The sequence below is a fragment of the Coptis chinensis genome, chromosome 3 (genome assembly GCF_015680905.1).
Source record: "Coptis chinensis isolate HL-2020 chromosome 3, ASM1568090v1, whole genome shotgun sequence".
NCBI classification, from domain to species: domain Eukaryota; kingdom Viridiplantae; phylum Streptophyta; class Magnoliopsida; order Ranunculales; family Ranunculaceae; genus Coptis; species Coptis chinensis.
Window position 1 is genome coordinate 95,394,786 of NC_141458.1, and position 16,165 is coordinate 95,410,950.

Consider the following 16,165-nt stretch of genomic DNA (forward strand, 5'->3'; position numbering starts at 1 on the left):
CTCTTTGAAAAGTAACATATTTTGAAAGGACACACCATTTTGGCATAAATCACTATTTCGAACCAGTGCCTATTTCAAAAGGTCACACCTTTTCGGCATGATGCACTATTTCGAACCAGTGCACATTTTGAAAGGTTACACCTTTTTGGCATAATGCACTGTTTTGAACCAGTGCACCCTTTTGAAAAGGTTTTTCTCACTTTACGTACTATTTCAAGAGAAACCCATTTCATCTCAAGTGGGATAACTTGGGAGACAAATTACTCATTTATATCTCAATGGATTAGTGCAAATCTATTTTTCTAACAATTCTAACACACATAGATGGCCTCCTCGCAGTTAAAAATATGCAAAAACCAGCCATACATGACCTTCATAGCATTAAATCACCACAAAAAGTACCTTCATAACATTAAATCTGCACAAATATCTTAGATGGGGCTTGTAGGAAACTTATTCCAAAAATATACTTATTGTTAAGTAAACAAGAAAATCAAATTGATATAACAAATATATCATGAATGAACTTAATTTACCAAAGAAGGATCTATCTTAAGTTGTTAGGAATATACAACTTAATTGTACTTACTCTTTACCAATTACCAAACTATACAAACATTTTGTCTTGTACGTGTCTTGTACTTCTTAGTTAAATCCGAACCTAGTGTAAATACATTATGTCCTTAAGACAGATTTTCCCCCTCATGGTGCTTGAAGGTTTATGGGAAACTGTCTCCCAAGATAGAACAAATTTCCTTATATAGAAAGCTAGCACTTCAATTCTATAGAATCAGCGAACACAACATAGTATTTGACTAAGAACAGAGGGAGAAGAGAAAGATCAGAACTCTATGTGATATGGTGTGTTTTTCTCTCCAAATTCATTCACTATTTATAGGTGAGTGATGCCTCTTCGAAACAACACAGTGACTCTTGGGAAAAAGTAAGCAACTCTTTGAAAAGTCACATGTTTCGAAAGGACACACCATTTTGGCATAAAACACTGTTTCGAACCAGTGCCTATTTCGAAAGGTCACACCTTTTCGGCATGATATACTGTTTCGAACTAGTGCACATTTCAAAAGGTCGCACATTTTCGGCATAATGCACTATTTTGAACCAGTGCACCCTTTCGAAAAGGTTTTTCTCACTTTACATACTGTTTTAAGAAAAATCCATTTCATCTCAAGTGTGGTAACTTGGGAGACAAATAACTCATTCATATCTCAATGGATTTGTGCAAATCCAATTTTCTAACAGGGCCTGCTTAAATGATGGTCGTAGAGTTGCGTCTAATTCCAGGATTTGGTGTCGGCTTTGGTTTTATAATTAGAGTGCCTATTCCTGAATATCATTTAATGCCTCAAGGATTCTCTAAATAATGAATGGTTAATTTTACTAAACTAGAGTAGATTGTAACAGAGGATAAATGAGCAAAAAAGTGATCCTTATATTAGAATCTACCCCACATTCTAATATTCCTCATTTTAGCTGCATTTGGAATGTTACATATGTTAACAACGGTGGCTACATTATATTCAAGAGAGTTGCACATATTACACCAAGAAATGGGCCTCAGCCCCCTAGTTTAGATCCGGGTTTATGTAAACCCCCTCTCTTCGGCCCATATCATAAAACCTCCCTATTATCCATGAGTTATAACATAACCTCCATGTTTTTGAGATTGGGAAAGAAATCACGTATGTTTCTCATTTTCTGATATTTTTATCTTCCTCTTTTACCCTTTGAAGAAAAACCCCATTTGCATTCCTTGCCTTTCTCCTTCAACTTGTTTCGATTTCCTTGGATTCTCCTTCAATCAAGTTCGATATCGTTAGATTTTGAGAAATTAGGTTTGGCAAAAAAGAAATCTTTTTCAACAATGAATAAACATGGGTTCATAAAGAAGAAACAATGAAGAATCACTCTCTTTCTCATTTTGATTGATTGTTGTGAATCTTTGTGTTTGTTTTATTGATTTTTCTTTCTTCTTCTTAATTTGAATAAATTGGGTTCCTGTGACTGTAAATTTGTTTTTGCATAGAAATTTAAGTATGCAAATTTATTTTTACATATTGATTTTTCTCAGCAGATCCCGTGACTCTATGTAAATATGACTATGCAAATTTAACTTTACATATGTAAATTGATTTTTACATACAAATGTCACTATGAAAATTTCAATTTACATATGTAAATTGATTTTTACATACCAATGTCACTATGCAAATTTAAATTTACATAAAAATTTTCAAATCTCAGATCTGGTTTTGAGTGGAAGAAAAAAAATAAATCAAATCTTGATATTGCTTCTCAAATCTGATTTGCTTAGTTAGAGAACAACAAATTTCAGGAGAAATTGATTGAGAGAAAGAAAATAATAATTTCGTATTTGAAAAGAACAAAAGGAGAGAAAGTGAGAAAGGAAGAAGAAAGATGCGGTAATGGTGTCAGGGGAATTTTCGTCTGTCCCCGCTAATAATTTGGGATTTTGAAAAGGAGGGAGGTTACGTGAGTTTGTTCGCATACAGGGAGTTTTAATAGACCAGTTTTTTTAGCAGAGAGATTAAACCCAAAACCTGCATATTATACTAGCTATTTGGCCCGGTTGGACTTGCAATTTTTTTAAGTTGACTTTGGGCTTGCTATATTTTTTAGTTTATTATTATTATTATTATTTTATGATGAAGTAGAAATGGATATTATATTAAACATTAAAAAACATAGATAATATTCCAAATGATATATTGTTAAAAGATATTATTAAAAACCAATTACGTGTGGCTGAGAAGTGGAATGAGTAATGAGTTGTAGGTGAAATTCATGTATGCGCAATCACAACCTAGGGACAAATAGTATAAAGAAATTGATCAATTTTTTTGTATATCTCTCAAAGAGGAATCCCCATTATCTTCTAATGACAACAAAATTCAAATGAAAAAATCTCGGGTTTACATGATAAATTACACTCTTCCTTCATAAACTAAAATACGTGTCAAGTGCATAATTGCATTGACTGAGGTTACTTCAAATGACACACTATTATGCTATTTCTATCTGAACATGAATGAAATTTGGTAGGATGTTACTGCCCTGTTGTTTTTGTTGTTTTTTTTTTTTTTTTAAACCGAGTGTCCGGGCCAACTTACGTGCACCTCGACTAATCCCTGGTTGGAAATTGGAACTGATATTGCCTCGCCAGTGACCTTGAGGGGATGTTACTGCCCTGCTGCTCAAGTCTATACAGAAAGATTTTGGAAGAATAACCGTCATTATAATTGTAAGGAGATAGACACATAAAAATTTAATTTAAATTTCAAAAGAGTGTGATAGTTGAATAGAGCTCACCTAGAGGTAGGCTCTCAAGAAAAATAAGACGTACTACATTATGTACTGCATGCCTGCCAATACTAGGATCTGACTACTTTCAAATACACTACATTATGTACTACATGCCTTCCATTCGAATAGTTCACTACTTTCAAATGCACTACAAATACGAATTTTGTTTAATTTCTTCTTTCTTCACAAAAGAATATCCCATACAACGGGTCAGTGAAAATACGTAAGAATCACACGGATTATAACGTGTTACTATATATGCTAGGCCAAGGAGAAGACAGTTTCCTCACTATAGTACAGAGTCATAACACTGCATACATAAAATAATTGAACGTCATCCAAAAAAAATACAAAAATAGTATTGTCCGATGATAATAGTGGAAAGGAGTATAAGCATAATCAAATGATTACAGACAACATACATCACCGAGATTCAATTTATCGAAAAGTCTAGTCTTGTACATAATCCGTATAAAGTGAATGAGCTCGTATGTGTGTTTAAAGTGATTCAAGATACCTAGGCAAAAAAGGCAAAAAGGACTTTCCATCACATGGGCACAATACCCAAATGTAGCTGGTATATCAATGAAGATTTTGCCTAATCACCCACTATAAACTTCTACTGAGAATTGTACCTTTTTGCCATCTAAGGAACCCTTGAGGTATCTCAATGCAATGTGTGCTTCCCCAAGATGCAGTGCCCGTGGTGAGTGCAATAATTGACTAATTAATATCAGTGGCAAAATAACCCCTTATTGCCATATAAGATACTATGACCAGGAACCCTTGAGAATCTGCTTGCCAATTACTCACATCCATTTTTTTAAAATTGGCAGTCAGATCCTACTTCCTAGTAGCACTTCAATGTCTAATTACAAATAGATAATACAGATCTGGACACTCGAGAACATTTGTCAAGTTACCTTGCTCACATTCACGTTGAAATATATTTCAAGCAAGGGAATCGTTCCAAACCTTGGGACTAGAACATTGAATTTTGACTAATCGGAATTTACTCTCTAGGGAATTTGTGAGAAGGATTTTTGAGTTTTCTATTTTCTAACGATAACTTAATATGCAGTTTAACGTAAAATTACAAAGATTTGGTTACTTAAATGAAAAATAAATATATATATATATATATATATATATATATATATATATATATATATATATATATATAGAGAGAGAGAGAGAGAGAGAGAGAGAGAGAGAGAGAGAGAGAGAGAGAGAGAGAGTTAAATCTACTCATGATCCTAGGATAAAATGATATGCAATTGGAAATAAAGTGGAAGAAGAGAAGAGAAGAAGAATAATAAGTGTTGGATTTAAACTAGAACAAGAAATTTTATTAGAAAACTAAGTTTGCTTCCATTAACACTATTACAAGAACTAAAGCTTAACAAAATAAAAAGAAAAAAAATGCATGAATGGAATGAATGCTCTCCTTTCCTTTCTCCATACATATTGAGAGCATTCTCTCCTTGCCCACGTGAAACCACCTCCCTCATTTACTTCTCATTAATTTCATCTTATCATAACACAAATCAAGCCAACTAAACACTATTCTTGCACAAAAGTCTAGTCAAGGCATTTAAAGACATGCAAGGTGTCAATTTGTGCCAATAATTTGTACATTTTTTCTTGACTTGCTCCATGATTGATGACTCATCTAATTTTGTGGGCCCGCAAAATGGGTCTACGTGCTGCGTCCAGTGGCGGGTCGGGATTTCGACATTTTTACAACTTCCCGCCTTTTCGTAGAGCTCGTCACACTGATCATCTGAGCATCTCACTCGCCGAAATCGGAATCCTAGTTCAAGAGATATGGGTTTTGGAAGTTTCATGCTTCTGTGAACGTAATCCCATTCTGACTTGATTCTATCCTGTTTGAGTCTCTAGGCTTTAGTCCGACTTTGTTGGGCTTCACATGGGCTTGGTAGGAAGACTTCAGATATATACACTATTCCCGTGCTTTAATATAGGTTTTATCATCATTTTTACATTAACTGTGAAAACCTGCAAAAGTACAAAAATATAATTATTTCATGATTAATATTTGCTATGTCTCTACGGGGTTTAATATTACAGTTTTGGGTGCTTATCATCACTCGTCTTATTTTTTGAAAAATGAAAAACCATTCATATAAACAAAAGCATATTAACTATCTTAAACCATAAGCATTCCAACAATCTATAACTAAATCATGTGAGATTGGGAACCAATTTATAGGTATGAACTGAAGATGTAGTATAACTTATGGTAGTAAGCCCACACTTGCAACTAGCCAACTAATATACATACCAACATCTAAATTGAAATAAAATTTTAAGCTACTATTTGTAAAAGATGTAGTATAACTTATATATATTAGTACTCATGCTAGATGCAATAACAGTCAAACGAATTAACTACATTCTAAAGTTATTTAACATACCGGAGGACTAATGGTGGGAAGTGTCCCTGTTACTCGAGCAAACAAAATCGACAATTATGAAACAAAGGATTTCCTGTTCCAGTATAAATAACAACAACATAAAAAACATGCTTAAACGATGCATTTTCTCCTGTCAATAAATATCGTTCAGCAGCTCTATGTTTATTTATAGTAGCAACTATGAATTATTAGACCAAATATATGAAGGCTAGCATCCAACAGCCATATGAATCACATAAGGAATCTAGAAAAGGGTATAGCAACCCAAAATTACCATAATGAAACGAAATGCAGGGAAAAAACAAAGAAGAAGGAAGTGGGGAAAATAAAGAAAAAATTGATACCTCTGTTAGGTTGCACGATGGGGTTCAATGTGTGAGTGATGAAATCTGCAACAGATTCGAACACAAATAGTTTATAAAGAGAATATCTATTAAAGTGGTATTAATTTTTTTTATGTATAAAGTGATTTATCTTGCATATATGTTAAATTTGGAAGGTCATTCTTATTATTCTTATTGACAACTTCCTTTCATTCAGAAAAAGAAGTAGTCAAGCCACTAACGAAAATATTCAAATACAAACAATTAATAATAAGCTAAGTTCAATCAAGGGTTCGCCATTACTTCTTTAATATACCAACTCAAAATAAGTATACGCCATGAATATGAGTCAACTATGTGGACAAAGCATCAAGGGAATTAAATTTAGAACTTAAATCATTTCTTGCTACTGAGAAAAAGTTGATAAACACAAATCATAAATTTGACTTGCTAATGCGAGATAAAAACTAAATATAAGTATATCCCAAATAATATAAACAGTAATTTAGGTTCTTAGTACGTACATGAAATCTAGGGTGCAGTCTTTACTGCTTGCAACAAATTGGAGGATCAACATGTAATAGAGAATATAACTTCCAAAATGCTACAACAAATAATCATATAAGAACTTCAAAAACACTTTCCCATGGCCATCTAGCGTCCAACGTAACTGTCCAAAGTAGGACATTCCATTCTACCATATATATGTCAAACCCAAAAACCACAATTAAAAAGATCATTCCCCTAGTTGAACTTACGGGAAAAAATGTTCAAAGAGAATGAAGAAACCTTGATTCGATTTCTTCTCGCGAAGCTCATTGGCAAAATCGATGACTTTCCTTCCCTTGAAGAGCATGGGTGGTTTGATTGAATTTATTTATTTAAAACATGTGAGGGTTTTTCTAGACTAAACCAAGTTGTCACTACTTAAATTCTTAAAATCGCCTAGAGAAAGATTCTGAAAATAAAAGTTTCAGTTGCTTAAGTATTGAATCTTATTAATTTCACATAGCAAGTTTAGCTTGTAATCCAATGCTTAGTGTTCTCATTTCATCAAACTACACTCATTCTAGATAAATCTCTGCACAAAGATAATTTATTTCTAAATTATATAGTAAGCACCGATCTAGAAAACAGCGAAAAAGAGTTTTCAAGAGTTACCTGAGTCATAGTCTCAAAATCCATGCCTTTAATTGCTTTCATAGTTATAACTGAATTTCCCCCTTCTCCAACCAAGTCCATTACTTCCCATCTGAAAAAAAGAAAAAAAGAAGACAAAACTTTGTTTCAATATTCTTTAACGTATGCAAGAAAAACAACAAATAACAGTAGAATTTAAAATGATATGCAATTGAATTCATTGGAGATTCAAAAATATGAAAGCTAATGATTAACGACTAAGCCATTTTTATTTATGGAAAAATTGAGGTACTACTATTCAACCACCTTTTTCGATTGGTAGGTTTGTTATTTATGGCCATTCTTCTCCTTCTGAGTACCTCCCTCGGCTTGTGCAATCGGTAGATTGCGCTTATGGTTTATGCAAAATATACACATATCATTACGGTATAGGACACTGTCAAAATTGATACATATCTCCGCTAATGCCAAAGGTTTTACAGTAAAATGATGGAAAATACTAACAAAGAAAAAATGGAAACAAAGGCAATAGTCTCTAGATGAACTTGCTAACACACACTAAAATCAGATTTAAGGGTGTTGCTATGTAGAGATTTCTTTTGTTGTAATATTTATTGTACTTCACCGGGTTTAACTGTAATCACATAACTTATTAACATGAGTATGTTCAAGTTAAACGACCGTAAACTAACTATTAATATGGATCCAAAAGTAATTACATATATATAATATATGTGGATTTATTTGATTTAGTCTAACAGAATCAGTGACCTACACTTTCCTTCTTACCCAAATTTATAATAATCTGAATAAATAAATAGAATTTTAGGAGATTCAAGAGTCTAGCAATACCATCATTAATATTACATGTAAAGACACGACGACATAACTAATAATCACAAATCTAGCATGATCCAAGCAAAAGTAGCATACCAACATTAACATTACATGTAAAGAAACGGGACGGAACTAATAATCACAACTCTAGCATGATCCAAACAAAAATAACAAAAAACAACTTTATTCGTTACACTTCTGCTATTGATCTGCAATCTATCATTTTTCTTATTTTTTCTAATGCCATCACTATAACGACTCAAGCTTCCCACTTTAAGTAATTACTCACCCTAATAAAAAAAAATCTACTGTGGTTTGGAATTTTTCTACATGATACAATGGTAGCTTAACAAAATAATAATAAACTAGATAAGACACCAATAAATAAGCATATATCTCTAAAAGTAGAATCTCGATATTGGAAATTAGACATTGTGAGCATATGAAAAATTAACATTTACCTAGAGTTGGATTCACTTTAGAGCTATAAGAAATGGAGGGACTCCATGGTACGTTTCACTGCAAAGTGCAAACAAACTCATACATTACACAAAGGTGCCAACTTAAAGACTAAAATATATAAAATAAAATATGTTATTTAGTTCTTATCTTGTCTAATTTGAATGGGAACGTAACGGAATTTTCATTTACAAATCTCACCTTAAACAAAGAGATGAAGAAGACCAGGGGAATACATTTCAACAGTGGGGATAACGTAAATGAAAGTTTGAGTATACATATAACTGAGATAGGGTTTGTGTTTTATGACATAAGGGTTTTTTTAGCAATTAATATAAACTTGACAAACTTATATTTAAGTATTCTTTGTAACAAATTTCAACTTGGAGTATGAAGTATAACATAAACTAGTATCTAGGTATTGACGATACATACAATTCCCAAGTGTAGGAGTCAAGCACACTTCCTCATCAATCCTAAGGCATCACTAATATATATATATAGAGCTAATGTGATCGATAAACACTCAATACCTCATCTAAATGCTAATATCTTGATAATCGATGTGTCTGCTCATGATCCACTTGCCATAGCTTAATACCAGCAATCAACCACGCCACTGAACAAACAAAATTAAACAATCATATATAATATTACTAATTGCATAACCACTATTATACAGTGCCACCTTATCTAACACAATCAAAACCTTACAAACGCCATTGTTGAGTGTCATCAACATATTAATTTTAACTCTACCATGAATTGACAACAAAACTAAATTATTAAAAGTAATAGGATGAAAATAGAATGTCATTTGAGAAGGTCTCCAAAGAATAAGAATTGTAAACTGGCCAAACCAAAAAGTAAATTGGAAAATAAAAAAATAAAATGATTGTAGCATCACTATCAATCATCAAATTAGGTTTGCCCAAATCTATGATCAAAACAATACGATACTATATTTATTTATCGTTGGGGTTTCATTAATTAATTTATGCTCACAAAAAATTAATACCAACCGTCGTTAAGAAAACTAAGGCACCAAATTGGTAAACTACTTGAGTAAGCAAAGCTGACCAAATTCATCATTATCCAAAGATTGTACTCAAAAACAGAATATGGCAATTGATATATGGCCATAGGTTGTTAATTTTTTTTTTTTCCAGTTTGTACTTCCATTGTACTTAAAGACAGAACTACTGCCATATGGAATATAGGGCTATTGCAGGGGTTTATAAGATTTGTATCGAAGCGAGCACTTAAAGTTGAAAGAAACTACCCCTATTTAAAATAGTTTTTGATATTGAGTGACAACTATTTCCTGGATACAAAAACACTAATGGTTGTTGCAGTTTGATCAGAACACATTAAGCACCTGGTGTAACAAAACATAATCCATAAGTAACAATATATAACGATTGATGAACTTTGCATATTCTTGCTCCCTTGCTCTTACTGTGGCAAGAAAACTTAAACTAAATAGCATCTCTACAATACTAAATGCTCCAACAGCTAGTAACAAAAAAAAAAATGCAAATTAATAATTAAAAATTGAATGATGAAATTTGAGTTATCTCTTTGACAACAACGCCTTCACTGATCAATTTTTCCAAATAAAAACAACAATTCAATCAATACGATACCCTATTCAGTCAATACATAATAATATGTTAATTATTAATTACCTATTATCTTGGTTGAAAGAAGTACATAGAATTCGCATAGAAGATGCCGAAGAAGAAGAAGAAGAAGATTTGTTTGTCATGTTTATTGTTTGATATGATTTTCTCTGCAAGAAATAGAGAAAGGTAAAATTGAAATAGTTGAGAGATGCTCTTCAGGGCATAACTATAAGTTATGGAGCTCGAGTGAAAGAGAGATGCTAGATGTTTTGAGAGAAGAATTGAGAGTTTTGAGGTTTTGGGTTTAGGTTTTTTTTTTGTTATTATACTCGTGAACAATTGAAAATAGAAAAGAGGGCGTGTATTTCATTTTTTCTGCCAAATCATTGTAAAAGCTTAGGTGCCTACCACCTTAGAGAAAAATGGGGCTGGGCTAAGGTGGCTTCTTGGGAGCATTCTCAACTGCTCAATATTAATGGTTTTTAATAGTTTGATATATATACCTAAACCCTATAAAAGGAAAAGACATGACTACCCTTACATGGCATATATCTCACAACATAAACATAAGAAGTTACACTCAAAAAAGTGTTTCTAGAGTTCTGTTTGCATAGTCCTATTTTGAGAAGTGCAGAATCTTCCAATATATTTTATTAACAGTTTTTAAGACTTACCCCCTGTCAAGTTTGCTAAAATGACTCCCCCCCTAGTTCTTCACTATTTAGACCTCTCCTCCAAGACTCATAGCAGGACCAAGTCAACTGGTGTTGATCGTGATCTTGCTATTTGAGTTACGTGAAATGTCCTAAGTACCCTTTCGGACATAAAATTACCTAAATACTCTCTTGAGTTCCTAAGACCAAAGGGGGGAGTTAGTGACACATGTCCCCATCCTAACAACTCAATCCAACGGCTTAAAACAAAAATAAGTAAGTGACACGTGTCCGCATCTTATCAACTCAATCCAACGGCTTAAACAAAGGGGGAGTTAGTGACACGTGTTCTCATCCTATCAACTCCATCTAACGGCTTAAACAAAAGGAGAGTTAGTGACACATGTCCCCATCCTATCAAGTTAATCCAACGGCATGAACAATTACTTGAATTTACTATTAGTTTTCACCACTTCTTGAGATGTGTAGTGGGGTACTATTAATGTTTGTAAATACAATGGGGAAGTTTTGTGTGATTTTCAAAATTCAACAATGTTGAATGGTCGTAGTTGTTTCTTATATGGTTGCCTTGATGATCACTGAATTTGTTTTGTATTTGAGGAATCTAACAATACCAAAACACATGTCACCATCTAACGAACTTAATCTAACGATTGATTTCTAAAAACCACAGAAAAACTTTATTAGTATTACCCCCTCATTGTATATATTTGCACAATTTAGTAGTATACCCCCAACTCCACATTTCAATAACTAATTATTAAGAGCTTCCAACAACACCACCACTTCCCATTAGGCTAAGGGTAAAAGCTAAGTTTTGTAGGTAATGATAGAAGAAATTAATCTTCAATTCGAGACATGGTAACAATGTTAAGTTGGATCAAACCCTATAAAAACTAAATAGAACATTAATTGTCAATGATTAGATCATTGTTGATTAAGTTGTTAATACAAATATCAAATTTGAACATGAAGTTGAATGGGGAAATCAAGATGAGAAGTTTTAAAGATGAAAATTTTCGACTAGATAGAGAAGAAGATGAATTAGCCATATGATTGATCTCGAATGGCACAAAAGAGATCACAACAAACAATAATTTTTTTTCTTTGATTAAATCGTAGCCATTGATTTTTTCCATGAGATCTTGACACGTGTCACTAACTCCTCCTTTGGTCTTGGGAAGTCAAGGGGATATTTAGGTAATTTTGGGTCCGGAAAGGTACTTAGGACATTTTACATTACCCAAACAGCAAGATCACGGTCAACACTAGTTGACTCGGTCCTGCTATGAGTTTTGGGGGGGGGGGGGTCTAAATAGTGAAGAACTAGGGGAGGGGAAGTCATTTTAGCAAACTTGACAGGGGGGTAAGTCTTAAAAACTGTTTTATTAAAAGGGTCTCAAGAAAAACAAAAAATGAAATCCATAACTGAAATGTTTTGCACAAAAAAAAAGGGAAAATTAGAGTTTTAGACATGACTACCTGTTTGAGTTCCTCCTCCCATGCAAAAGAGTACGTCAGTTGCGGCTTCTTGTAATTTCCATGTAATTAATGGTGATCCTTGGGACGTGGGAAAGAGTTGATCTCCAGTCCTTTCCTTCTCCAAAGCGCTCTTTCAGAATAGGGCAATTGTAGATCCACAAATGCTGAAGCATGGTGAGGTGTTTCAACTCCTCAAGCTCGAAATCAAGGGTTTCACAATTGTCAAGGAACAAGCTTTGAATTGATGTGAGTTGGTTGAAGTCCTTGGGGAGTGACGAATGCGGTGAATACTCGATCCTAACAGATTTGAGATTTGGGTAACTGGATTCGTCGCTCTTGCCAACTAATGGAACTGACTTTGAAAAGACGCCATGTAGTGGAGGAAGCCGAGGCTGGACCCCTCCAAGTTCTGGACAGTTGTCTATGCTCATTTCTTTCAACGTGGGAGAAAACATAATGTAGTACGGTACTACTTTTAACTTGGGGCAATATTGAATGACAACTTCACGGAGACGGGGCAATTGGATATTTGCTTCTTGTTTTCCTTCGTTATTACTTGGAACCATCTCCTCACACTCTTCCATTTCATACAACTGACGCAAGACCAAGGTTTCCAGAGATTTGAGTTTTGAAAGATCCGGTAATACCCTAAGGTTTTTGCAATTGGAAAGCTTCAAAGTGACTATGTTGGACGCGGTTGTGACCCAATCCGGGAAATGGAGGCTTGGATACCCCTTTATTGCCAATTTTTCCAGATTTTTGTGCGGTTGAAGGTTTTTGAGAACAACTTCCATCTTTTCAGCATCCGTGTCTCCAAACTGTAGAGTTAATCCATGGAGATCCTTCTTCTTTCCCAATTCTGCTTCAGCCGCCTCATTCATACCCCCTACCCATTCCAATCCTTTAATTTCTAAATCTCCTCGTAGAAAATTGAGATGTTTTAGTTCTCCCATTTTGCATCCCTTGCTCCCACCACCCACAATGAACTTACTTAATGTTCGGAGGAAGCCCAATCTACCTATCCCGCGTGGCAAGTAACCTAGAGCATCAGTTTCTCTAATTTGAAGGTACCTCAAATTAGATAGCTTCCCAATGCCGTCTGGTAGTTTATGGAGATTTGTGCACCTCATGAGTTGCAAGGTTTGTAAATTATACAAATTGCATAAAGTCTCGGGCAACTCTGACACTTTTGTACCCCACAAATTAAGGTATCTTAGATGTAGTAAACCTTCGACTTCATTTGGTAGTTCCATAATGTCTTCACAACCACCTAAATCCAATGTCCTAAGACATGTCAATTGACGATATAACTCAATCGGAACCGTACGTGCTGGCATAGTTGGTGTCAAAAAGGTTCTCAACTTCTTTGCCATGTAAATTGAGGAATACTCCAAATCTACTGTTGCTAAATGACGAACTTTGCTTTCATCAAATTTTGTATCATTTGTCTCCAGAATACAACATTCACTCTTTGATAGAAATTGTGCAAAATCATGAACAAGATCATGCATCTTGCAACTTCTGATGTTGCCATCCGAATCTCTGTCAAAATCTTGAAAGAACGAACGCATTGCTAGATCATCATAATATTCTTCTCCAATTTTTTCAAAATCTCTGCTTCCTTCTTCTGACCCCAGAAAACCTTGGGCCATCCATAACTTCACTAACCAATCCTTTGTTATTTCGGTATCTTTAGGAAAGATCGCACAATATATAAAACATTGCTTCAAATTTGAGGGCAAAGGGTAATAGCTCAAAAAGAGAGAAGGTAAAATCTCTTTTTCAACAATTTGTATATTCCAGGTTTCACTTGTTAGAACATCATTCCAATCTTTCTTTCTTTTTTTAAGGCGCATTAGGCTTGCTATACTCTTGACAGAGAGAGGGACACCTTTACATTTCTCAGCAATTTGTTTACCAATATCTTCAAATTTGTTAAGATCTTCTTCTCGTCCTTGAAAAGCAATAAGCTTAAACAACATCCAACTATCATCCTTAGACAATACCCCCAACTTATAGTTTTGTGTAGAGCCTATCATTTGTTTCTCACTACGTGTTGTGATCAAAACTCTACTACCAGAAGCACCACCATTCAATGCATGCTTGAAAGGGTCCCATTCATTGGCATCATCTGTCCAAACATCGTCTAGGACCAAAAAGAACTTCTTTCCTCTGAGTGACTCGCACAACAAATTGTGAAGAACTTCCCACGCAATCACATCCTGGACTTTTTCTCCAGCTTGTTCAATAATCTCCTTGGCAACCCTTACACGATCGAACGGCTCAGAAACACACACCCATATTGTCTTATCAAAGGCTGTCGTCACTTTCACTTCCTTGAAAATTAGTTTGGCAAGTGTCGTCTTGCCAAATCCTCCGGTTCCAACAATGGAGATGACATGGTGGCGACTATTGTCCCCGAACAACATCTCCATTATAACTGCTTTATCATGATCACGACCGTATACCTCTGATACATCGATAAGGGAGCTAGTTAGTTGTCGAGGTCTGTCAGGGCTTCGCCTTGCAATGAGGTTGTACAGATTCTTCTCTTCGGCAATCACATTCAGACGCTCTCTCACTTCTTTTATCTTAAGACCAATATCACGGCGCATAACATCTTTAAAACATAAGCAAGGAGAGAACAAGTAGGAAAGTACCTTCTTGCGTATGCCACCATTAACAGTATCATCATCATCAACTCCATGAATTTGTGAGATAATAGTTCTAGTGTTCCATTCATCGAGTACATCGTCGGCATCATAGACTACGTCTTTGAGCTTCTCTAGCCAGAGCTTGACTGCTTTCTCCTTAACTTGCTTCTCCTCAGCATCATCAAGGACAGCTTGGAGCATAGTGAGTGTAGAACTGAGCTTTCCAATTTCTTCACGAACACCCACCATTAGTTTCACTTCTTTCTTAACTTCTCTTCGGATGATAGAAGTTAATTGTTCCAACACAACATAAGCAAGTGCATCAACCATTTCTTATGTATAGAAAAGAAGAGAGGACACACGATGACAACAATAGGAAAAGAGAAGATTTTCAGCTGAACAATTAAATTTGAGCAAGGTTGTTATAGTTTTGTGCGAAGTTTGAAATAATTGATCTAGTATTATTGGTCTCATATAAAGTGATGGTACAATAATGAACAAGAAAAACAAAAACGTGTGGGGTATATTGATTGAATTTGAACAAGAAAAACAAAAACGTGTGGGGTATGTTGTGAAATTATGAATGCATAATTCATCTACGAAAAGTAGAACAGTTGTTAACAAAGGAAAAACCATCTACGAAAAGTAGAACAGTTGTTAACAGTTGTTAACAAAGGAAAAACTAGGACAAGTGGACAACTAAAAAAGGAAAGGAAAAAAAAATTTTAATTAATGCCTAGAACTCAGAGAAGACACTAATCCGGTAATTTGATTTTGTCATGAACTGTTGAAGAATAGTTTTGATTTTGTTACTCACGAAACTTTGAAGAACAGTTATTAAAATTGTCCATTACTGAGAGAATGCCAAGAGGGAAATGACCCACTTCTCAAAGGGAACACACAAAAGAAGATAACGTGAAAGACTTGGAGGAAAATCAACGTTATTTTCATAGAAGATACCATGATTGAAGGTAAAAATAGATGAACGGGGGAAATTATTAGGGAAGAAAATAGGCTTGGCAATCTTCCACCACAATTCCCTAAATTTCCAGCTTTAGAGTCCAGACCAATCTGAATCCTTCAAAATAGTTAACTGGAACAAACTTCATATATCACTAAATAAGAATCAAATTCTAATAAAACTGGCTAACTATAATAGGAATCAGTCAAGAAAGCTTTTGACAACAACAA

The 16,165-nt window shown here is 34.4% G+C and overlaps 1 protein-coding gene across 5 annotated transcripts in view; it reads right to left on the reverse strand.

Annotated features, from left to right (window-relative positions):
• LOC147511835 (disease resistance protein RGA2-like) overlaps positions 1 to 15,444 on the reverse strand; it is a 36,404-nt gene extending 20,960 nt beyond the window's left edge. For 2 of the 5 annotated variants that reach the window (XM_086603466.1, XM_086603465.1), the window contains exon 1: positions 13,339 to 15,444. In XM_086603466.1, coding sequence (XP_086459592.1) covers positions 13,339 to 15,304 — 1,966 coding nt within the window. In that variant the 5' untranslated portion in view covers positions 15,305 to 15,444. Of the gene's footprint in view, positions 1 to 4,669; positions 5,362 to 5,780; positions 5,854 to 6,124; positions 6,170 to 7,264; positions 7,356 to 8,541; positions 8,600 to 9,072; positions 9,159 to 10,227; positions 10,332 to 12,320 lie in introns of those variants that run through there. The other 3 variants (XM_086603464.1, XM_086603463.1, XM_086603462.1) reach the window with 3 other exon arrangements.
• Positions 15,445 to 16,165: the final 721 nt, after the last annotated feature.